Source organism: Rhinopithecus roxellana, chromosome 5 (assembly GCF_007565055.1).
Source record: "Rhinopithecus roxellana isolate Shanxi Qingling chromosome 5, ASM756505v1, whole genome shotgun sequence".
NCBI classification, from domain to species: domain Eukaryota; kingdom Metazoa; phylum Chordata; class Mammalia; order Primates; family Cercopithecidae; genus Rhinopithecus; species Rhinopithecus roxellana.
Genome location: NC_044553.1, coordinates 30,848,829 through 30,874,165, shown reverse-complemented (window position 1 = coordinate 30,874,165; position 25,337 = coordinate 30,848,829). Strand labels below are relative to the sequence as shown.

At 44.9% G+C, this 25,337-nt stretch overlaps 2 protein-coding genes across 4 annotated transcripts in view; one reads left to right on the top strand and one right to left on the bottom strand.

The window, feature by feature from the left end:
- The window catches only part of WDR76 (WD repeat domain 76), a 45,241-nt gene extending 42,676 nt beyond the window's left edge, over positions 1-2,565 (bottom strand). The window contains exon 1 of one of the 3 annotated variants that reach the window (XM_030931279.1): positions 2,488-2,565. Coding sequence is in view for 1 of the 3 variants with exons in the window: in XM_010385240.2 (XP_010383542.2) it covers positions 94-153 (60 nt within the window). In the remaining 2 variants the exon portion in view is untranslated. Of the gene's footprint in view, positions 1-68; positions 292-2,487 lie in introns of those variants that run through there. The other 2 variants (XM_010385240.2, XM_030931278.1) reach the window with 2 other exon arrangements.
- A 24-nt stretch (positions 2,566-2,589) lies between these two features.
- On the top strand, positions 2,590-24,002 carry MFAP1 (microfibril associated protein 1). Its single transcript, XM_010385241.2, has 9 exons — positions 2,590-2,901; positions 11,320-11,539; positions 13,687-13,816; positions 14,076-14,263; positions 15,403-15,511; positions 15,613-15,773; positions 19,033-19,192; positions 23,073-23,162; positions 23,264-24,002. Exons 1-9 carry the CDS (start codon positions 2,823-2,825, stop codon positions 23,444-23,446), a joined length of 1,320 nt encoding a protein of 439 aa, XP_010383543.1. The 5' UTR covers positions 2,590-2,822; the 3' UTR covers positions 23,447-24,002.
- Positions 24,003-25,337: the final 1,335 nt, after the last annotated feature.

Genomic DNA, 25,337 nt, shown 5'->3' with positions numbered 1-25,337 from the left:
CCAGGTGCCCTCGACCTTCCGGGCCTGTGTCCCGCATAACCCTCACAAAAACCGAGGCAGGAGCACACCTGGAAGCACCAATCCGTTTCTCACCTTCATCTGGGGTCGCTGTCTGGAGTCTGCCTTCTCAGCCGCCGCGCCCGACCTGGACATCTTTCGGCTTCTCAGTGGCCGGCGCCTTCCCGCCAAGATTGCGGCGGGAGGCCCAGAGGGGCGGGGCCGGGACGGGGCGGAGCCCACTCAGATCCTCAGCTGCCGCAGCGCCAGAACGGGAAGTCCGGGTTACCCGCGCTTCTTAAGAAGGCCGCTTTGGCTGGGCGCGGTGGCTCACGCCTGTACTCCCAGCACTTTGGGAGGCTGAAGCGGGCGGATCACCTGAGGTCAGGAGTTTGAGACCAGCCTGGCCAACATGATGAAACCCCGTCTTTACTAAAAGTACCAAAATTAGCCGGGCGTGGTAGCACGTGCCTGTAATCCCAGTTACTCAGGAGGCTGAGGCAGAATTGCTCGAACCCAGGAGGCAGAGGTTGCAGTGAGCCGAGATCGTGCCATTGCACTCCAGCCTGGGCAACAAGAGTGAGACTCCGTCTCAAAAACAACAACAACAACAACAACAAAAAAAAAAACATCGCTTATGTGTCTCTGAGACCAGTACAGACTACACTTTTAATAAAAACAGCTAAGGTCTATCTTGCCCCCTTTTCACTCAGTAATTACCAGCTAGACCAGCTTATGTGCCCCAAATCCCTATTAGAAAAGAATTCTAACAATGAAGTTGCGTGTAAGAAGACTAAAATAAAGAAAACTTGCAGAAGGACTCATTCTTTAGGGAAGTCCTGGGGCTGAACTGACATTTTTACCTCAGACTGCTGATTTTGATTCAGGTGGTACTGGGATCTCGCTCTGAAAAACATTGGCAGGCCCCGAGCGGTGACCAACACCTGTAATCCTAACACTTTGAGAGGCCGAGAGGAGTGGATCACTTGGGCCCAGGAGTTCCAAACCAGCCTGGGCAACATAGTGAGACCCCATCTCTACAAAAAATACAAAAATTAGCCCGGCGTGGTGTTGTACGTCTGTAGTCCCAGCTACTGGGAAGGCAGGGGTGGGAAAATGGCTTGAACCTAGAAGGATGAGGCCACAGTGAGCCGTGGTCACGCAGCACTCCAGCCTGAGCGACAGGGCAAGACCCTGACTCTTTTACAAATAAAAATAAAATAAGATTCTGGCTATTCTTCTCTTTAAGTTTCCTTCTACCCAAAACTGTTTCCTTGGTTTCTTAATTGGGTCCCACACTGTTCCTTGCCTGAGACTTGTCCAGTTTCATTTCTTCTCCCACTCAAGGGCCAGTTGTAGAACACAGGTGAAGTAATTTGGGTTAATCACATTAACAGCAACTTCAAGGCCCTCCATGACTCAAAAATTACCGATAAAACCAAACTTTTCATGGTGTCCTGTATAATGCATACTGTTTCTGGACTTCAGAACTTTGTTCCTGCTGTCCCTTGTCTCCCCTGCAGTTATAAAGTCCTTTCTAATGTGAAATGTGCCCTGACTTTCTAATTAGCATATATATATTTATTTTTTATTTTTATTTTTAACACAACCCAGCTTGTAAATTGGGGCTGCTTCTGTTATTATTCTGTAAGTCCTTAAAGAGTTCTTAAATAGATCGGCCACGGTGGCTCACATCTGTAGTCCCAGCACTTTGGGGAGGCCAAGGTAGGTGGATCATCTGAGGTCAGGAGTTCAAGACCAGCCTGGGCAACATGGTGAAACCCCACCTCTACTAAAAATACAAAAATTAGCCGGGAGTGGTGGCACACGCCAGCACTTAGCACTGTGTGAGGCCGGAGTGGGCTCATCCCTTGAGCCTGGCCAACATGGTCAAACCTCATCTCTACTAAAAATACAAAAATCAGCAGGGCATGGTGGTGGGCGCCTGTAATCCCAGCTACTCAGAAGGCTGAGGCATGAGAATCGCTTAAACCCGGGAGGTGGAGACTGCAGTAAGCCGAGATCGAGCCACTGCACTCCAGCCTGGGTGACAGAAGAAGACCCTGTCTCAAAATCATAATTACTTAGATATTTAAATACAAACGTTTTCCAATCAGGAATGTATTCTAATAGGTATTTTCCAGAAACTGGAAAAACCTGAAAGCCTAAAAGTGGAGTTTTGGGATTTCAGGCAGGTAATGTCCCAGGCACCTTGAGAGTTTTTTTTTTTTTTTTTTTTGGTCACTGGCCTAAATCAGCACCACCTGCCCTGTGACACCAAATACTGCACCACAGTCCACCCTGGCCTCAAGAACTGAGCTAATCGGATACTACTGGCAAGATTTTTATTCCATCAAACTCTACTTCTTCTGAGCTTTCAACAAGCCAGACAAACAGTAACTCACTGTCGCCTGAGTTTCTTATTCACTATACCGTTCTTGGCTTCAAACCAAGCTAACACGTAAAATCTTTCATTTGAACTTTCCTCACCGCAAAGTCCTAACAGCAAAGCCCAAAGGAAGCAAAATTTCCCGCGAAAAGCAGCTCCAAATTCTGCAACGTAGAGGACACGCTGGCAGCCGATGAGCATGCGCAGAAACAGACTCAACTTCCTAGCTGTGGGCGCCCAAACGTCCTCCACCATCCCACAATCCTCTCGTCACGTATTTCCGGTTTATCTAGCTCAGCCGTAAGTAGTTTCTCTATCAGTCGCGCAGCTGTGTTCGTGGACTTAGGTAGAAGGAATTTCTTCTCTTCGTTGACGTTGTTGGTGTTCACTGTTTGGAGTTAGTCAAGTTTCGGGAATCACCGTCGCTGCCATCAACATGTCGGTCCCAAGCGCTCTCATGAAGCAACCGCCCATTCAGTCTACGGCTGGGGCCGTCCCAGTTCGCAATGAGAAAGGTACGGTGCGGACACCCTCTTCCCAGTCGAATTTTAACCCCTTCCGGCCCCAGCAACCTCCAGACCTCTCCCGGACACACCACTCCAACCCCTCCAGCTCTTAAGATCTGGCTCCCAAGTTCTTGGACCTTTCCACCCCCATCCCCTTGCATCCGATCTTGTTCCTGTCGCCTGCTTTCATATTCAGCAAGCACCTCTCTTAGCCTCCACAAATTCCTTAGACTAGTGTTACATACATATAATGTATATTACATATATTAAAATATTAGTTACTTAGGAAATTAAGTATATATCAGAATATATATGTTTAATACATGTATTCTAGAATACATGATTTTGTTCTAATATATATAATGATTAGAATATAATATCACTAATTACATATAAATACTAGAATATATGTATTATTAGTCTAATAATTACTAAGGAACTTAAATATATATAAATCTAATAATTAGGAACTTAAGTATATAGCAGAATATATACATAATATCAGACTAGATAGATAGAAACTGCCTGTTGGCAGGGCATTGTGCGGGATACGGTCCCTCTTTTGTTCTCCATAGAAGTCTACTTATGCTGCCCAGGCTGGACTCGAACTCCTGGGGCTCAGGCTATCCTCCTGCCTCAGCCTCCCAAGTAGACGCCACCGTGTCTAGTCTCAACATGGCTTTTAAGAAGTATCTTTTAATCCCTATACATCTAATTCATTCATCTTAACAGCTTATGAATTCCATTGTATAAAATAAAGTGTAATCCACAGTTTATTCCCTACTGAGGGGCAGGTGGTTGTCCCGTTGTTTAAAAAAGTGCTGCGGCCAGGCATGGTGTCTCATGCCCGTAAACCCAGCACTTTGGGAGGCTGAGGCGGGCAGAACACCTGAGGTCAGGAGTTCGAGACCAGCCTGGTCAACATGGTGAAACCCCCGTCTCTAATAAAAATATAAAAAATTAGCCATGTATGATGGTGGGTGCCTGTAATCCCAGCTACTTAGGAATCTGAGACAGGAGAATTGCTTGAACCCGGGAGGTGGAGGTCGCAGTGAGCAGAGACCTCTCTGCTCAGAGAGCAGAGACCTCTCTGCTCAGAGAGCAGAGAGTCGCACCATTGCACTCCAGCCTGGGCCACAGTGTGAGACTCTGTCTCAAAAAAGGAAAAAAAAAAAAAAACACAGTTCTGCATTTGTCATTCTGTAGCCAATACTAGCATTATTTAGTACCTGCTGCCAATTGCTCCTCAAAGTAAGTTGTAAGAACATAAGAATTTGTGGAGCACAGTGGCTCATACCTGTAATCCCAGCACTTTGGGAGGCTGAGGCAGGAGGATCACTTGAGGCCAGGAGTTCAAGACCAGCTTGAGCAACATAGCGAGACCCCCCCCCCCATCTCTACAGAAAAAATTAAAAATTAAGGCCCAGCTTGGTGGCTCACGCCTGTAATCCCAGCCCTTTGGGAGGCTGAGGCGGGTGGATCACCTGAAGTCAAGAGTTCAAGACCAACCTGGTCAACATGGTGAAACCCTGTCTCTACTAAAAATACAAAAATTAGCTGGGTGTGGTGGCAGGCGCCTATAATCCCAGCTACTCGGTAGGCTGAGGCAGGAGAATCACTTGAACCCGGGGGGCGGAGGTTGTGGTGAGCCGAGATCGTGCCATCGCACTCCAGCCTGGGGGACAAGAGCAAGACTTCATCTCAAACAAAAAAACATTAAAAATTAGCGAGATATAGTGATGTGCTCCTGCTACTTGGAAGAAGCCATAGCAGGAGGATCACTTATGCCCGGAAGTTCAAATCTGCAGTGAGCTATGATTGTGCCATTACACTCCAGCCTGAGCAACAGATCAAGACTCTGTCTCTTAAAACAAAGGCTGGGCATGGTGCCTCAGGCCTGTAATCCCACCACTTTGGGAGGCCGAGGCAGGTGGATCACCTGAGGTCAGGAGTTCAAGATCAGCCTGGCCAACATGGTGAAACCCTGTCTCTACTAAAAATACAAAAATTAGCCAGGTGTGATGGCGCACCCCTGTAATCCCAGCTGCTTGGAAGGCTGAGGCAAGAGAATCACTTGAACCTGGGAGGCAGAGGTTGCACTGAGATAAGATCACGCCACTGCACTCCAGCCTGACCGACAGAGCAAGACTCCATCTCAAAAAAGAAAAGAAAACAAACTTCGAGAACCTAAGAGCTTTATTTCCCATATATGCATCATCTACACACTTGGTTATATCAAATTTTTACATTTTTTGCCCAATCTGACAGGTGTTGAAATGGTGTCTCATTATTCTAATTTGCATTCCCCTGATTACTAGTGACGCTGGGCTTTTTTTTTTTTTTTTTTTTTTTTTGGAGAAAGAGGAAAGAGTTTCACTCTTGTTGCCCAGGCTGGAGTGCAATGGCACCATCTCGGCTCACTGTAACCTCCACTTCCCGGGTTCAAGCGATTCTCCTGCCTCAGCCTCCTGAGTAGCTGGGATTACAGGCATGGGCCACCATGCCCAGCTAATTTTATATTTTTAGTAGAGATGGGACTTCTCCATGTTGGTCAGGGTGGTCTCAAACTCCTGGCCTCACGTGATCCGCCCGCCTGGGCCTCACAAAGTGCTGGGGTTACAGGCGTGAGCTGCTGTGCCTAGCCAATGCTGGGCATCTTGTTCATGTGTCTAATAAACTCTCTAGGTTTTCTTTTCTGTGAATTACCTTTTTCTGTCAGTCACCCACTTTGTTTGCTTTGTTTTTATATATTCCAAATCTATAGTATCCTTTTCCTCATTTTTTGGCTTGTCTTTTAATTATGGAGTCTTCTCTTACACAGATGTTTCTAGTTTTAGTATTATCAGATTTATCAACTTGATCTTTTATGGTTTTAGCTTTTTTTTTTTTGTATATCGTTTAAAAAATAATCCTTCCCTGCACTGAGATCACAGATACTGATATTGTAAAGGTTTTCTATCTTCTGAGTGTTTGTATATATTAAATTGAATTCAATACACACTTATACAAGACATTATAAGTTAGGAAGCTTACAGTCCAGTAGGGAGTGTAAATATTTAAAATATGTTTTTCATAGTTGGGTCTTTAATCCATCTGGAATTTTTGTGTCTGTGGTGGAAGTTAGAGGTCTAATTTTACTGTATGGTTGGCCAGTTGTCCCTTCTCAGTTGATGGATTAGCCCATCCATTCTCTACTGATTTTTAATGCCATTCCTATAGTATACTCAAGTTCTCATATAAGTTTGTTTTTCTTCTCTCTACTCTGTTCCATTGATCTCTGTGTACTTCCTGGGTCAGTGACATATCCGGTAAACTACGCCCCACCCCTCCTTCCCAGCCCCCATCAGTTTTATTCTTCTTCAGCATTGTCTTGGTATTTGGGGGCCTCCTATTCTTCCATATGATTTTGGGATAAGCCTGGAGACAGCTTTTAATGGAATTGCATTAAAATGATAGATTATACATTTATAGGTTAATTCAGGTGCAGTTGCCATCTTCTCATCCTTGAACATAAAATATTTCTCCGTTTATTTAGATCTTTTTTATCTTTCAATAAAATTATATATTTTTCCTCCTAAAATCCTTGTACATTGTTTGTTGGATTTATTCCTCAGTATCTTATAGATTACTTGTGACTATTAATGGTATTTTAACACTGTATTCTCTCCAGCCTAGGCAACATAGCGAGACCCCAAAAAATACAATGCTCTACAAAAAAATAAAATTACCTGGGCAGTACCTGCCTGTAGTCCCAGCTACTGGGAGGCTGAAGAGGGAGGATCACTTTAGCCCAGGAGGTTGAGACTGCAGTGAGCTGTGATCATGCCACTGCACACCAGCCTGGGTAGCAGAGTGAGACCTTTCTCAAAAAGTAGAAAATATGTCAGGCGTGGTAGCTCATGCCTGTAATCCCAGCACTTTGGAAGACCCTAGGCAAGAGGATCGCTTGAGCCCAGGAGTTCAAGACCAGCCTGGGCAACATAGTGAGACCTTGTCTATACAAAAAATTTTTTTAAATTAGACCTTCATGGTGTTGCCCGCCTGTAGTCCCAGCTACTTCAGAGGCTGAGGCAGAACGGTTTGAACCTAGGAGGTTGAGGCTGCAGTGAGCCATGATTGCGCCACTGCACTCCACCCTAGGCAACAGAGTGAGACCCTGTCTCAAGAAAATAAATAAATAAAAATAAAATTGTACTTTCTGATTATATGTAGCTAATGTACAGGTATGCTTATTTTTAGAAATAAGTTTTTTATCTAGCATTTTTTCTGAACTCTTTTAGCTTATCTATTTGTTATCTTGTGTTTTCTACAAAGACAACCATATAATCTGCAAATTATGACAGTTTCTTCCTTTTTTTTTTCTTTTTTTTTTTTTTTGAGGTGGAGTCTCGCTCTGTTGCCCAGGCTGGAGTGCAGTGGCCGGATCTCAGCTCACTGCAAGCTCCGCCTCCCGGGTTTACGTCATTCTCCTGCCTCAGCCTCCTGAGTAGCTGGGACTACAGGCGCCCGCCACCTCGCCCGGCTAGTTTTTTGTATTTTTTTAGTAGAGACGGGGTTTCATTGTGTTCGCCAGGCTGGTCTCGATCTCCTGACCTCGTGATCCACCCGTCTCGGCCTCCCAAAGTGCTGGGATTACAGGCTTGAGCCACCGCGCCCGGCAGTTTTTTGTATTTTTTAGTAGAGACGGGGTTTCACTGTGTTAGCCAGGATGGTCTCGATCTGCTGACCTCGTGATCCGCTCGTCTCGGCCTCCCAAAGTGCTGGGATTACAGGCTTGAGCCACTGCGCCCGGCCGACAGTTTCTTCCTTTAACATCCTTATAACTTTTCCTTATTGCCCAAATTAGAACCATAATACAGTGTTGACTAGAAGGTGTGATAGGGACAACATTAGGATGCCCACTGGATTTTTGTTTTTATTTTTTGTGGGGTTTTTTTTTTTTTTTTAGACGGAGTCTCGCTCTGTCGCCCAGGCTGGAGTGCGGTGGCCGGATCTCGGCTCACTGCAAGCTCCGCCTCCCGGGTTCACGCCATTCTCCTGCCTCAGCCTAACGAGTAGCTGGGACCACAGGTGCCGGCCACCTCGCCCGGCTAGTTTTTTGTATTTTTTAGTAGAGACGGGGTTTCACCGTGTTAGCCAGGATGGTCTCGATCTCCTGACCTCGTGATCCGCCCGTCTCGGCCTCCCAAAGTGCTGGGATTACAGGCTTGAGCCACCGCGCCCGGCCTGTTTTTTTTTTTTTTTAAACAGAGTCTTGCCCTATCGCCCAGGCTGGAGTGCAGTGGTGTGATCTCGGCTCCGCCTCCCGGGTTCACGCCATTCTTCTGCCTCAGCCTCCCAAGTAGCTGGGACTACAGGTGCGTGCCACCACGCCTGGCTAATTTTTTGTTTTTGTTTTTGTTTTTGTTTTTTGAGATGGAGTCTTGCTTTGTCGCCCAGGCTGAAGTGCAGTGGTGCTGTCTCAGCTCACTGCAAGCTCCAGGTCCCGGGTTCGTGCCATTCTCCTGCCTCAGCCTCCCAAGTAGCTGGGACTACAGGCGCCACCACGCCCGGCTAATTGTTTTGTATTTTTAGTGGAGACGGGGTTTCACTGTGCTAGCCAGGATGGTCTCGATTTCCTGACCTTGAGATCCGCCTGCCTCGGCCTCCCAAAGCGCTGGGATTACAGGCGTGAGCCACCATGGCCAGCTGGATGCCCACTGATTTTTATAGAGAATGCTTCTGGCCAGTCGTGGTGGCTCACACCTGTAATCCCAGCACTTTAGGAGGCTGAGGCTGGCGGATCACCTGAGGTCAGGAGTTCAAGACCAGCCTGGCCTACATGGTGAAACCCTGTCTTTACTAAAAAATACACAAATTAGCCAGGCATATGGTGGGCGCCTGTAATTCCAGCTACTCAGGAGCCTGAGGCAGGGAGAATTGGTTGAACCCGGGGGAAAGAGGTTGCAGTGAGCCAAGATGGTGCCACTGCACTGCAGCCTGGGCAGCAGAGCGAGACTCCATCTCAATAAATAAATAAATACATAAATACATAAATAGAATGGTTCTATTGTTTTATCATTAAGTATAAAGTCTGCTGTATCTATTATTTTTTTTTAAATGTGACTTTAAAAAATAGTAGGCCGGGAGAGATGGCTCACATCTGTAATCCCAGCACTTTGGGAGACTGAGGCTGGAGGATCACTTGAGGCTAGGAGTTCAAGGCCAGCCTGGGCAACATAGCAAAACCCTTTCTCTACCTTTTAAAAAATAATAAATAAGGCCGGGCGCGGTGGCTCAAGCCTGTAATCCCAGCACTTTGGGAGGCCGAGACGGGCGGATCACGAGGTCAGGAGATCGAGACCATCCTGGCTAACACTGTGAAACCCCGTCTCTACTAAAAAATACAAAAAAAAAACTAGCCGGGCGAGGTGGTGGGCGCCTGTAGTCCCAGCTACTCGGGAGGCTGAGGCAGGAGAATGGCGTGAACCCGGGAGGCGGAGCTTGCAGTGAGCTGAGATCCGGCCACTGCACTCCAGCCCCGGCGACAGAGTGAGACTCCGTCTCAAAAATAATAATAATAATAATAATAATAATAAATAAAAATGAAATTTACAAAAGCAAAAATAGTATATTGCTTCCCTCCCATTGTCTGTATCTACATATATATTTTTGGGGTTTTTTTTGTTTTTAAAGACAGAGTCTTCCTGTGTTGCCCAGGCTGGAGTGCAACAGGATGATCTCAGCTCACTACAGCCTCCACCTCCCAGGTTCAAGTGATTCTCCTGCCTCAGCCACCTGAGTAGCTGGGATTAACAAGTGTGTGCCACCACGCCTGGCTAATTTTTGTATTTTTAGTAGAGATGGGGTTTCACCATGTTGGCCAGGCTGGTCTCGAACTCCTAGCCTCAACTGATCTGCCCACCTTGGCTTTCCAAAGTGCTGGGATTACAAGCATGAGCCACTGTGCCCAGCTATATATATTTTTGTGTTTGACACAGGGTCTCACTTTATCACTCAGGCTGAAGTGAGTGCCTTGCTGTGGTCACGGCTCGCCACAGCCTCAACCTCCTGGGCTCTAGTGATTCTCCCACCTCAGCCTCCCATATAGCTTGGGACCACAGGCATATACCACCATGCCCGGCTAGTTTTTTTATTTTTAGTAGAGACGAGGTCTAACTTTGTTGCCCAGGCTGGTCTCGAACTCCTAGGTTTAAGCAGTCCTCCTGCCTCAACCTTCCAAAATGCTGGGATTACAGGCATGAGCCACTGCACCTGGCCCCCTCATTAATTTTCTAAGGTTAAACTATCCTTGTAGTCTTGGGCTAAATTCTGATAAGTTGTGTTGGCTTAGGGGTTTTTTGTTTCGGGTTTTTTTTTTTTTTTTTTGGTAGTTTTTATATCACTGGGATAAATTTGCTTTTATGTTATTTAATATTTTTGTATTTGTAAGTGAAATCCACCTAAAGTTTTCCTTTGAACTGTCCAATTTGGTTATCAAGGTTATACTCATAAAATAAGTTGGTTAGTTTTCACTGTCTCTCTTTGTTGACTAGAATTGTTTATATCTGTAGGCTGGGTGCTGTGGCTCACGCCTGTAATCCCAGCACTTTGGAAGGCCGAGGTGGGCAGATCTTGAGGTCATGAGATGGAAACCATCCTGGCTAACACGGTGAAACTCCGTCTCTACTAAAAATACAAATAATTAGCTGGGCGTGGTAGCACACGCCTTTAGTCCGAGCTACTCAGGAGGCTGAAGCAGGAGAATCACTTGAACCCAGGAGGCAGAGGTTGCAGTGAGCCGAGATCATACCACTGCACTCCAGCCTAGGCAACAGAGCGAGACTCCGTCTCAAAAAAAAGAAAAAGAAGAATTGTATTTATAACAGATTACCTACTCTTGCAGGTTTCATAACACATAAGGTAAAGGAAAAGAAGGTAGAAATAGGTAAGATTAGAATATTGAGTCATGTGGCAATATGTTATAAAGGCTGCCATGGAAATCCCAGAAGGAACTACGAGAATGCCTGAGCAGCATTTTAGTTTTATGTTACTGCAGAAATCATCCTTAGTATGTGGTGGGCACTGTTACAAATAATTTGTTTAAGGGTATAGTTGAGGTGTGATGCCATGAATTTATGATGGATGCAGTCTGCCTTTTTGCGGGGGACTTTTTCCTACTGTTTCACTGCCTACCTTCCTCCACTTCATTGTACTCAAGGTAAGCCTCGTTATCATCAGTGTTGGCTTTCACAAGGAGGCAGTCTCATGACTTGGCCTTTGTAGGAAAACACCATTAGATGAATAGATGGTTGGGTAGTGGCTCTCTTCTTCTCCTGCTTAGACTCTTGTCTACTATGAATAAAGGGCTCTATTTGCAAAGGCCATGATGGGATGAAGCACATTGAGAAACAGGCTACTGAAACGTAAGTTATCTTTCTCACCCAGGTGAGATTTCAATGGAAAAAGTGAAGGTAAAGCGTTATGTGTCCGGAAAGAGGCCAGACTATGCCCCTATGGAGTCCTCAGATGAGGAGGATGAAGAATTTCAGTTCATTAAGAAAGCCAAAGAACAAGAAGCAGAGCCTGAGGAACAGGAGGAGGATTCATCTAGTGACCCCCGGCTGCGGCGTTTACAGAACCGTATTAGTGAAGATGTGGAAGAGAGGTAATGTCTGTGATTGTGTTTTACTTGAACATGAACCTCTACAGCTTAATAATAATAGCTAATACTTGAATAGTACTGCCAAGTACATTACATTTGCTAATTCTTATAATCCATACAATAGCTTTATGAAATAGGTGCTGTTATCCCCATTTCACAAAAGGAGGAAACTAAGAGCACAAAGGGGCTAAGAAAGTTACATGACCAAAGTTACAAAGTGGCAGCTTTAGAAAACAGCAGGTTACTTCTGGCCTAAAGGACCTACTCAACTCCTTATGGGAATAGAAAACACAGACTAGTCGTTGACTGTTGAGGGGAGTCTTTTTAGCACAAAGATGTTTTATAAACTTTGATAAATTGATTTTATACATATGCTTATTCTAAATGCTAATAAGGGGAAATGACACTGAAGTAGGAGAAAAGACCTCATAAAGGTCTCATGGTAGAAAGAGAGCCTCCCAGTGAGGGATTTTGTATGTTATATATTGATTGAGACATTACCTTAATAGAGCAGACCAGGGGTCCTGAACTTTCACCGTTCATAATTATCCCAGGGGTTTTTTTCACAGAGCTCCTGGGCCAAAACAGTTCTGTTTATTTTAGTTAGTAAGTAGTTAGAGCCAAGTAACTTAATAAGTATTTATGTCCTAATAACTTTGCCACTTGAAAATTACAGTGCCCATGGCCGGGCGCAGTGGCTCATGCCTGTAATCCTAGCACTTTGGTAGGCCGAGGCAGGTGGATCACGAGGTCAGGAGTTCAAGACCAGCCTGGCCAACTTGGTGAAACCCCATCTCTACTAAAAATACAAAAAGATTAAAAAAAAAAAAAATACAAAAAGATTAGCCAGGCATGGCAGTGGGCACCTGTAATCCCAGCTACTTGGGAGACTGAGGCAGAGAATTGCTTGAACTTGGCAGGCGGAGGTTGCAGTGAGCCAAGATCACGCCACTGCACTCCAGCCTGAGTGACAAGAGTGTGACTCCGTCTCAAAAAAAAAAAAAAGAAAAAATTACAGTGCCCGTGGGGAAAAAAACACTTATTCATTCTCACATAACCACAGTTACTAGTGGAATTTGTGTGCCTATTGGACACTGACAGCCTTTCAGACCTTGGAATCAGCACTGTCACTTTTTCATGTCTTGTTTTATATTGATTTTCACGCTATACTTACTTTTTACCACAGCAGCCACCAAAACCCAATTTCACGGAGATACGATATTCTCAAAAGGAATGTAGTGTGACTTAATGTTGAAACTGAATTACGTTGAGCTATTGAAAATATCCCAATGCAGGCCATGCTTGGTGGCTCACGCCTGTAATCCCAGCACTTTGGGAGGCCGAGGTAGGCGATCACCTGAGGTCAGCAGTTCAAGACTAGCCTGGCCAACATGACGAAACCCCCTTTCTAGCAAAAATACAAAAATTAGCCGGGTGTGGTGGTGCACGCCTGTAATCCCAGCTACTCAGGAGGCTGAGGCAGGGAGAATCGCTTGAACCTGGTTGGGGGGAGGTTGTGGTGAGCCGAGATCACGCCATTGCTCTCCAGCCTGGGTAACAGACTGAGATTCTGTCTCAAAAAAAATCCCAATGCATCCCTATGAGTTTGCTGGCTTGCTGTGGTGCCTTAGGATGCCTCAACATACGTTTAGTTAGTATTTCAGGCCCAACTTGACTATTTGCTCTGACATCCTAGTCTAGTTTCTTTAATCTGTACCTCAGTTTCCCTCACCTCAATACTTTAATATTGGATGGACATGGTGGCTCACACCTGTAATCCCAGCACTTTGAGAGGCTGAGGCGGGCAGATTGCCTAAGTCTAGGAGTTGAAGACCAGCCTGGGCAACATGGTAAAAACGCCTCTCTACAAAAAATACAAAAATTAACCATGTGTGCTGGCATGCCTATAGTCCCAGCTACTCAGGAGGCTGAGGTGGGAGGATCACTTGAGCCTGGGAGGCAGAGGTTGCAGTGAGCCAAGATCTCACCACTGCACTGCAGCCTGGGTGACAGAGCAAGACCCTGCCTCAAAAAAAAAGACTTCAGTATTAATGAAGGCAAACATAATATACTGTGTGGCTATGGAAATGCAGTTGATGCTACTTCATTTTTATGACATTGGTGTTACATTTGGAGATACTGCTTTTCAGATTGGCTCGACATCGGAAAATAGTGGAACCTGAAGTGGTAGGAGAGAGTGACTCAGAAGTAGAAGGAGATGCTTGGCGCATGGAACGAGAAGATAGCAGTGAAGAAGAGGAGGAGGAAATTGATGATGAGGTATGATAAAGGAACATGGGAAGTTTTTTTCTGGTTATAAGAAAAAGTTGACGCCAGTGCTCATTTGTTGAAGCCTTAAAAACATGAGATCACTGCTTTTGGCAGGACTCTGATCATGTTCCTTGTTTGTTGGGATAGAACTAAAAATAGAATCGTACTAAGTTGTATTTTTTTACATTTGAATTTGTTGGGTTTGATGAGACTAAAACAAAAAGCCATAGGCCATTTGACTGACTGGCTTACGTATATGACTTGATAGGAAATAGAGCGGCGGCGTGGCATGATGCGTCAGCGAGCACAGGAGAGAAAAAATGAAGAGATGGAAGTCATGGAAGTGGAAGATGAGGGACGTTCTGGAGAGGAGTCAGAATCAGAGTCTGAGTATGAAGAGTACACAGACAGTGAAGATGAGATGGAGCCTCGCCTTAAGCCAGTCTTCATTCGAAAGTAAGTATCTCACAAGCCAGATCTGAATCCACTTAATTACCACTTTCCAGGTGTGGAAACAAAAGTCTGTTTTCTGTTGTGCTATTCTGAAATCTAAGCAGAGTGAAAGTGCTTTTGCTAGTGCTGTAGCCTTGCCAGACGAGCTGCTGAGGAATATCTTGGTGTTAGCAGAGAACCTGAGTTTGTTTTCACATCTCTTTTTTCAGTTATATAGCATATATCTGTCCAAGGCCTTTTTTTTTTTTTTCTTTCTGAGACGGAGTGTTGTTCTTGTTGCCCAGGCTGGAGTGCAATGGCGTCATGTCTGCTCACCACAACCTCCAACTCCTGGTTTCAGGCGATTCACCTGCCTCAACCTCCCTAGTAGCTGGGATTACAGGCATGCGCCACCACATCTGGCTAATTTTGTATTTTTAATATAGAGGGGGGTTTCACCATATTGGTCAGGCTGGTCTCGAACTCCCAACCTCAGGTGATCCACCCTCCTCAGCCTCCCAAAGTGCTGGGATTACAGGCATGAGCCGCCGCGCCCAGCCAAGGCCATATATTTTTAATCACAAAATTAAACTCAACGAGCAAATTCCTATTCCTTTCTTGATGGCTAGAAATCCTACTACTTACAGGCCAGTAAGTTCTTTGCTGTCCAGGCAGTTCTCAAAGATGAACATGATTTTAGTGCTCCAAAGACCTGGGATGATAGCCAGGTACTGTGGCTCATGCCTGTAATTCCAGCACTTTGGGAGGCTGAGGCAGGTGGATCACGAGGTCAGGAGTTCAAGACCAGCCTGGCCAAGATGGTGAAACCCCATCTCTACTAAAAATACAAAGAAATTAACCAGGTGTGGTGGCAGGCGCCTGTAATCCCAGCTACTCGGGAGGCTGAGGCAGAGAATTGCTTGAACCCAGGAGGCAGAGGTTGCAGTGAGCTGAGATCACACCACTGCACAGGAGACAGAGTGAGACTCCATCTCAAAAAAAAAAAAAAAAAAAAGACCTGGGATGACTCAACGTTTTTTGCTCTTTGAAAATAATAGAGCCAAAGAGTTTGGTTTTGTCTGATTTGGATGGGACTAGGTCTAGGGGAACAAAGCATTCCACTCTAAGGACTTTAGGCAATTAACAGGACCTCTGTGATGCAGGAAGGACCGAGTGACAGTTCAAGAACGTGAAGCCGAAGCATTGAAACAGAAGGAGCTGGAGCAGGAAGCAAAGCGCCTGGCAGAGGAGAGGCGCAAGTACACACTCAAGGTACTGGGGAGTGGTTGCAAGGATTGAGTATAAGAAATAGTGTAATCAGGTTTGTCTGAGAAGAGTAAGGAAGTCCAAGCCAAATTGTTCTCCCTACCCAGATTGTCGAAGAGGAAACCAAGAAAGAGCTGGAAGAGAACAAGCGATCCTTGGCTGCACTGGATGCACTCAATACTGATGATGAAAATGACGAGGAGGAATATGAGGCATGGAAAGTTCGGGAGCTAAAAAGAATCAAGAGGGACAGAGAAGATCGAGAAGCGTGAGTAAAAAGATGAACCTAGAGTTAATGCTGCTAGTGGAATAGGTTTCTAGTAGGATAGCTCTGAGACTCATCACCTACTGTGAGTTCCATTCTAGCCATCTTCAGAGTTCTTGCTGCTGGGTGAGTTTCCTATAATTGGAATGTGAGTTTCACTTGTTAACAGTGAAATCAGGGAAGAGAAACACACTTTGTCGATGTGTGTCCATAATAGAGTGCCAGCCAGTGCTCCCTTTAGTTTCCTAGTAGACACAAAAATTAGTAACTGTTAGCAGTTATCTCTTACTGTATACAACCCAACCCACAATTGAGTGACTTGAAAAAACAATTACTTTTCACAATTTTGGAGGTTGGCTGAACAGTTCCTCTACTGATTTCACCTGGGCTCACTTATGTCGTTGTATCCAGCTAGATAGTTGACTGGGCTAGAAACTTAAAAGGGCTTCACTCACATGTCTAGTAGTAGGTGGTGGCTATCAGTTAGGATGCCTCACTTATCCTTCACTGGGTTAGACTGGCTTCCTTACATAGTAGTCTCAGGGTACCATTCTAAGAGGGCAAGGTCTTCTGACACTTAGGTTCCAGAACTCATACATCAATCCTGCCACATATTGGTCAAAGCAAGTCACAAGGCCAACCTAGCTTTAAGCAGGTGGAGAAACAGACTCCACCTCTGGATAGGAGAAGCAGCAAAGTCATACTTTTTGAAAAGGGGCATGCATACTGTGAGGGGAAGAATTTGTGGCACTTAAATAATCTACACTACATTAGAGCAGAATCCTTTTTTTTTTTTTTTTTTGAGATGGAGTTTTGCTTTTCACCCAGGCTGGAGTGAAGTGTCACAATCTCAGCTCACTGCGGCCTCCGCCTCCTGGGTTCAGGTGATTCTCCTGCCTCAGCCTCCCAAGTAGCTGGGATTACAGGCATGTGCCACCACACCTGGCTAATTTTTGTATTTTTAGTAGAGACAGGGTTTCACCATGTTGGTCAGGCTGGTCTCGAACTCGTGACCTCAGGTTATTCACCTGCCTCGGCCTCCCAAAGTGCTCGGATTACGGCATGAGCCACCACACCCAGCCCAAGCAGAATCATTTCTGAGCTGCATCACTCATTCCTATAAATTATTAGGTATAAGAGGGTAATCCCAGATTACAAAGGAAACCATCAATAGGTAACTCTAGGCTGGGCGTGGTGGCTCACACCCATAATCCCAGCACTTTGGGAGGCTGAGGCAGGCGAATCACTTCAGGCTGGGATTTCAAGACCAGCCTGGCCAACATGGTGAAAACCTATCTCTACTAAAATACAACAATTAGCTGGGTGTGGTGGTGTGTGCATGTTATTCCCAGCTACTTGGAAGGTGGAGGCAAGAGAATCGCTTGAACCCGGGAGGCAGAGGTTGCAGTGAGCTGAGAAAGCGCCACTGCACTCCAGCCTAGGTGACAGAGTGAGATTCTTATCTGGAAAAAAGAAAAAAAGAAAACTTGCCTCAATATGAGCTGCACACGATAAATAGATAACTCCATCCTCAGCCTGTAGTTTCTTTTTTCTTTCCTTTTTTTTTTTTTTTTTTTTTGAGACAGAGTCTTACTCTGTCGCCCAAGCTGGAGTGCAGTGGTACAATCTTGGCTCACTACAACCTCCACCCCCTGGGGATCAAGCAGTTCTGCCTCAGCCTTCCAAGTAGCTGGGACTACAGGCATATGCCACCACACACGTGCTGGGAATACAGGCATGAGCCCTCAGCCTGTAGTTTCTAAGGTTTTTATCCTGGACCTGAAGGAGTAGGAGTCCAAGTGCCCTTTAAAATTGTACACAAGGCCGGGCATGGTGGCTCATGCCTATAATCCCAACAATTTGGGAGGCCGAGGTGGGCAGATCACAAGGTCAGGAGTTTGACACCAACCTGTCCAATATAGTGAAACCCCGTCTGTACTAAAAATACAAAAATTAGCCGGGCATGGTGGTACACGCCTGTAAATCCCAGCTACTCAGGAGGCTGAAGCAGAAGAATCGCCTGAACCTGGGAGGCAGAGGTTGCAGTGTGCCGAGATTGTGCCACTGCATTCCAGCCTGGGCAACAGAATGAGATTCCATCTCAAAAAATTTAAAAAATAAAATACAATTGTACACAAAATTATGTGTGTATATACATTTTTTTGGAGAAAAGGGATATCACCCCCTCTCTCCCCAACACTGGCTAAAAAGTTACTGCAATCGCCGGGCGTGGTGGCTCAAGCCTGTAATCCCAGCACTTTGGGAGGCCGAGACGGGCGGATCACGAGGTCAGGAGATCGAGACCATCCTGGCTAACACTGTGAAACCCCGTCTCTACTAAAAAAAATACAAAAACTAGCCGGGCGAGGTGGCGGGCACCTGTAGTCCCAGCTCCTCGGGAGGCTGAGGCAGGAGAATGGCATAAACCCAGGAGGCGGAGCTTGCAGTGAGCTGAGATCCAGCCACTGCACTCCAGTCCAGGCGACAGAGCGAGACTCCACCTCAAAAAAAAAAAAAAAAAAAAAAAGTTATTGCAATCTGGCCGGGCACAGTGGTTCACGCCTGTAATCCCAGCACTTTGGGAGGCACAGGTGGGCGGATCAAAATCCTAGTGAACACAGTGAAACCCTGTCTCTACTAAAAATACAAAAAGATTAGCCAGGCGTGGAAGCGGGCGCCTATAGTCCCAGCTGCTTGGGAGGCTGAGGCAGGAGAATGGTGTGAACCTGGGAGGCGGAGCTTGCAGCGAGCCAAGATGGCACCACTGCACTCCACCCTGGGCAACAGAGCAAGACTCCGTTACCAGAAAAAAAAAAAGTTACTGCAATCTAATTAATGATGGTAATCTTTGGTTTATGACATGCAAGCACCTATATGATTATGATACACTTACATAAAGGAATACCAGCAAAGCCTTTGACAGTTATTTTAAATTCACTTTTTTTTTTTTTTTTTTTAAAGCTGAGAAGACTTTTTAGGGAAAGAGAATTCGTAATGTTGCAAAACCCAGCAATAATAGTATGTCTGAATGTCAAAAGAGCTAGAATCAACTTTTGGAAGTTGGCAATACCTAGTCTGGCAAACATAATGAAGACTAACTCACCCTTTTGTTTATTGAGCTCTTGATCTTGATTCCTAATAGGCAATGACTAGAATTAAAGAAGGTGACTAATACTTGAAATGACATGGGACTGTTATTTTCGATAATTTGGTCTTTCTGAAGCTGTAACAGTACCAATAAATTGTTTTGCTCCCTGGACAGGCTTGAAAAGGAGAAAGCAGAAATTGAACGCATGCGAAACCTGACTGAGGAAGAGAGGAGAGCTGAACTTCGGGCAAATGGCAAAGTCATTACCAACAAAGCTGTTAAGGGCAAATATAAGTTCTTACAGAAGTATTATCACCGGGGTGCCTTCTTCATGGTAAGAAGTGAAAAGAGAGTCAGAAAATCGGGCAGTAGGAATAACTCAGAAACTCTGAATTATTTTTTCTCTTCAAGAATGTTCTGGAATGTTATTTCCACTGGCCAATGGTCAGCTTTCTCATTTGTTTTTTCCTTCTGAACAATATAAACTCAGAGAAAAGCATCAGCAATTGGATTATAGAAGTAGCATCAACTGTTCTCTCTTTTGGCTCCAACTCTCAAAAAGAGGAAATGATGTAATAGCCTTTTTTTTTTTTTTTTTTTGGCTCAAGGGATACACCTGCTTCAGCCTCCAGAGTAGCCGGGACTATAAGCATGCACAACCATACCTGGCACTTTTTTTTTTTTTTTTTGGCTATTTTTTTTTAAAATTTTTCGTAGAGACCAGGTCTCACTATGTTGCCCAGGCTAGTCTTAACCTTCTGACCTCAAGCAATCCTTCCACCTCAGCCTCCCAAAGTATTAGGAATACAGGCATGAGCTATTGTCCTCAGCCTTAGATAAATTGAGGAAATGAAATAGAGAAGTGATCTGTATAGATAGGGGATGAATTAGGTCCTCCACTTTGTGAAAACCAAACTCTGCAAATAGCTTTACATTAATTCACTTTTGTGTGGTAGAAAGTTCACTTCATTCTGAACTGACAGTACCCAAGAGTAACCAAAAGAATGGTTTATTATCTAACCATTAGGTGGAGGGCCATCATCTTTGTTTTTCATATAAAGACTAAGATCAAAATAGCAATCTGTTAATCCTGTATGGTTTATTATTTCCTAGTGTTAAAGCAGTTTGTACCAAAAACTAGACTAGCTTTTTCAAGTGCTGTGTGGCAAATTCTAAATATCCCCACTGCAACTGAATTCCTGCTTTTCACTGCAGATGCTGTTAAAACTTCAGTGGTAGCTTCCCTACCACCTTCCAAAATCAGTTTCAGGTCTATCTGATTAGCAGGAACTGTCTGCTTACGTAGTTTTCCACCAGATGTGGCTTTCTATTCAGTGGAGATTATGAATTACTTCTTGTACTGCTTCAGTCATAAAGTTTCTTTGCTTAAGCAATTCGCAGCTTTAATAATCAAGCTTCTTAGAGAAGCAGTTCATTGCTAGTTAAGATACATGAGAAAAGTGTATGTGAAAGTCCTTTGGTGGGCCGGGTACATTGGCTAATGCCTGTAATCTTAACATTTTGAGAGGCCAAGGCCGGCAGATCACTTGAGCCCAGGAGTTCAGCCTGGGCAATGTGCAAAACCCCATCTCTACAAAAACTACAAAAATTAGCCAGGCGTGGTGCATGCCTGTAGTGCCACCTATCGAGGGGCTGAGGTGGAAGGATTGCTTCAGCCCGGGAGGTTGAGGCTGCAGTCATCTGTGATGGTGCCACTGCACTGCAGCCTGGGTGGCCGACCAAGACTTTGTCTCAAAAGAAATTTTTTTTAAAAGTCTTTCTTAAACAAGATAGTGGTATCTTTAATTCCTTCAGCATATGTGTTTATAAATCTGTATCACAGCATTGTAATATTACTATCACTCAGGCTAGAGTGCAGTGGTGCAGTCATGGCTCACTACTGCCTCATTCTCCTGGGCTCAAGCAATCCTCCTGCCTCAGCCTCCTGAGTAGTTGGGACTACAGGTGTGTGCCACCACACCTAATTTTTTTTTTTTTATTTTGTAGAGATGGGGTTTTGCTATGTAGCTTAGGCTAGTTTCAAACTCCTGGGCTCAAACTATCCTCCCACCTTGGCCTCCCAAAGTGCTGGGATTACAGGCAAGAGCAACTGGATCCAGCCTTACTAATGTTGTTTATTTCATTGAGTAAGTAACCTTTAGTGCATATACTATGCAAAGGTAACTAACTGTTCAGCACTGTTAGCGAGAATACATAATCACTGTAACATAAGTAAGAGTAAAGTACTGTAGGAGTTCTAACGAGAGAGAGATTATATTTGGTAGAAGATTGAAAGGGTTGACATAAAGGTTGTAACATTTAAGCATTTAAGATGTATGGTTTTTTTTGTTTTTTGTTTTTTTGTCACCTAGACTTGAGTGCAGTGGCGTGATTTCAGCTCACTGCAACCTCCACCTCCCGGGTTCAAGCAATTCTCCTGCCTCAGTGCCCCAAGTAGCTGGGAATACGGGCGTGTACCACCACGCCCTGCTAGTTTTTGTATTTTTAGTAGAGACGGGGTTTCTCCATGTTGGCCAGGCTGGTCTTGAACTCCTGACCTTAAGTGATCTGCCCACCTCATGTCCCAAAGTGCTGGGATTACAGGCGTAAGCTACTGTGCCCGGCCAAGATGTATAGACTTTTTGACATTCAGTGCTGGGAAGACATTCCAGGTGGAGACCAGCAGGAGTGGAGGCAGAAGGCATCAGCTGTGAAGGGAAGTGGCAAAGAGAACTGAAAAGGTGGATTAAGGCTGTATAATATTTGGCCTTGATTACTACACAGAGGAGTTGTATTCATTTATTTATTTATTTTTGAGATGAAATCTCACTCTGTCGCCCAGGCTGGAGTGCAGTGGTGCGATGTCAGCTCACTGCAACCTCCACCTCCTGGGTTCAAGCGATTCTCCTGCCTCAGCCTCCTGTGTAGCTGGGATTACAGGTGCATGCCACCAGGTATAATTTTTTTTGTATTTTTAGTAGAGACAGAGTTTCACCATGTTGGTCAGACTGGTCTTGAACTCGTGACCTCGTGATTCACCCGCCTTGGCCTCCCAAAGCGCTGGGATTACAGGCGTGAGCCACTGCGCCCAGCCTAGGAGTTGCATTCATTTAATAGAGAACCACTAAAGTTTTTTGGGCCAGGCAAAGATTATAATGAGTTACAGTTTAGAAACATCAGTGCAATGACAGTATGTAAGACTGATAGTAGGGAAAACTAATAACGCAGGTGATGAGTTTGTAAGATGTGGCAACTAATGGAATGCACACTTACTCAGTTTTGAATCTAGGTAATCGAAGAGTATGCTGGTCCTACTAACAGAAAAGTTAAAGAGAGGAGGTTGATGTGGAAAGGTTAGGTATTAATAAATGGTTTTCACTTTAGACATGAGTTTCAAGTCCCAATAAAATATCCAACTTATGATATATGAAAGCCAGTAGAAAATCCAGGATTGGAGATTTGAGAGGCCTATGCAGAGTTGAAGTCACATGAGTAAACTAACACACTGAGTGCAGAGAGAATAAGACAACCCTCAAGACACATCTACACTTAAGGAGAAAATTAGGCATAGTTTCATGAAAGTCTGTAGTCCCAGCTACTCAGGAGGCTAAGGTGAGAGCATCGCTTGATGCTGGGAGGTCAAGGCTGCAGTGAGCAGTGATGACACCACTGCACTCTAGCCTGGACATCAGAATGAGACCCTGCCTCAGGGGAAAAAAAAAGAGAGAAAGACAATACAACAAAAGAAAAAGAATATCATCTTGGCTGGGCGTGGTGGCTCATGCCTGTAATCCCAGCACTTTGAGAGGCTAAGTCGGGCAGATCACAAGGTCAGGACATCGAGACCATCTGGGCTAACACGGTGAAACCCCGTCTCTACTAAAAATACAAAACATTAGCTGGGTGTGGTGGCATGGACCTGTAGTCTCAGCTACTCAGGAGGCCAAGGCAGGAGAATTGCTTGAACCCGGGAGGCAGTGGTTGCAGTAAGCCAAGATTGCGCCAGTGCACTCCAGCCTGGGCAACAGGCCGAGAATCTGTCTCAGAAAAAAAAAAAAAAAAACAGTATCATCTCTTCAGTTAGACGTAAGCTCTTGAAGAAAGGCTCAATACCCTCTGCTTTCTTTGTGTCCCTCATTGTAGAGTTTAATAAATTTGTGGTTTGAATATATAGGAAATAAAACCATAAGATTGATAAGGTTTTTTTTATACAGGATGAGGATGAAGAAGTATACAAGAGAGATTTCAGTGCTCCTACCCTGGAGGATCATTTCAATAAAACCATTCTTCCTAAAGTCATGCAGGTATGGGGATCTTTAATAACATGACAGAGAGAAAAGTAATGTATTGATAGCTGAGGCATGGTTGGTTTGGTGGTGTAACTCATGATCCGTCCTTCCCTCAGGTCAAGAACTTTGGACGCTCAGGTCGCACCAAATACACTCACCTTGTGGATCAAGATACCACCTCCTTTGACTCAGCTTGGGGCCAAGAGAGTGCCCAGAACACAAAGTTCTTCAAACAAAAGGCAGCTGGGGTACGAGATGTATTTGAGCGGCCATCTGCCAAGAAGCGGAAAACTACCTAGGGTCCAGCTGCATGTTCTTCCAACTGTGGAACACAAGGGGAAGTCTCAGCATCTGATCCCTGATTTGTTGTTTTCATTATTTCCTTGGCCCCTGTATCCAGCTATTGGACCTACTGCTGTACTTGTGATACTGGGTAGCCCAGACTTTGAAGGTGCTTTGTGAGGTTTGGACTCATGCTGAGAAACCCACAGGAAAGCACTGTCCAGGTAGGATTAGAGGCTTCCCACTTAAGACTATTTCTGAGAAATCTTAGGTTTTATCACTGCTATGGTTTCCCATATTTACTTGGGACTGAGTTTCTTTTTCCAGCCCTTAGCTTGGGTTAGAAAAGTGGGCATGTAAGTGAACAATGCATTACTTCTACCTTAGGTTTAGGAGTAATATACCAGGAAATCTAAGCTTATGGAAACATGTTTTCCATTTTTGCTTGGAGTCCATTTTTCTAGGTATACATACTTTTTTTATCCATGTACGTGTGCATGTCAAGAAATAAAAGAATCACACAACAAGGAGATTTTTAGCATGATACTGGAAATAAATTGTCCAGGCTGACAAGTATTAATTGTAAAAGATAACAGAATTGTCAGGCAGAAGGTGTTTCACATTTTGATAATTCCCTTTGATGTCAGAAACAAGCTCAGGTACTAGCTGGGCTTTAGGTCACATCTGGATTTATTCCATGAGCAAATACAGATGTGTTTGAGAAGACCAAGGCCTTTCACATCCTTTAAATGTCCCACTGGAGGAATCAAATAGTTTAGTGTCGTATGATAAAAATGAATGGAAATAATTACCATGAGGTGGTAAATACATGAAGATGAACATAGGTACAAGTCACTGTGTTGTGGGATACAACCTAAGAATTATCCTAGAGTCAGAATGAGGGTAAGGCCTTGAAATTGTTTTTTTTTTTTTTTTTTTTTTTGAGACGGAGTCTCGCTCTGTCGCCCAGGCTGGAGTGTAGTGGCCGGATCTCAGCTCACTGCAAGCTCCGCCTCCCAGGTTCACGCCATTCTCCTGGCTCAGCCTCCCGAGTAGCTGGGACTACAGGCGCCCGCCACCTCACCCGGCTAGTTTTTTGTGTTTTTTAGTAGAGACGGGGTTTCACTGTGTTCGCCAGGATGGTCTCGATCTCCTGACCTCGTGATCCACCCGTCTCGGCCTCCCAAAGTACTGGGATTACAGGCTTGAGCCACCGCGCCCAGCCCAGGCCTTGAAATTCTTTTGGAGAAATGTCTGTAACTGCCATTTAAGTGTCCATACAGCAGACTCGGGCCATTACAGTTTTTTGTTTTTTTTTTTTAAGAGACAGCTCTCACCCAGGCTGAAGTACCTCAGCCTCCTGAGTAGCTGAGACTATAGGTGCCCACCACCACGCCCAGCTAATTTTTGTATTTTTAGTAGAGACAGAGTTTCACTGTGTTAGCCAGGATGGTCTCCATCTCCTGACCTCATGATCCGCCCACCTTGGCCTCCCAAAGTGCTGGGATTACAGGCATGAGCCACTGTGCCTGGCCAGGGCCGTTACAGTTTTATAGTTGAGGAAACTAGTTCAACAAGTGTGACTTGGTCCAAGCTGAATAACTTTTTTTTTTTTTTGAGACGGATTTTCACTCTTGTTGCCCAGTCTGGAGTGTAGTGGCGCAATCTCTGCTCACTGCAACCTCCACCTCCTGGGTTCAAGAGATTCTCCTGCCTCAGCGTCCCGAGTAGCTGGAATTACAGACATCCACCACCACCACGCCCGGCTAATTTTTTTTTGTATTTTTAGTAGAGCTGGAGTTTCACCATTTTGGCCAGGCTGGTCTCAAACTCCTAACCTCAAGTGATCCACCTGCCTCAGCCTCCCAGAGTGCTGGGATTACAGGCGTGAGCCACCACGCCTGGCCC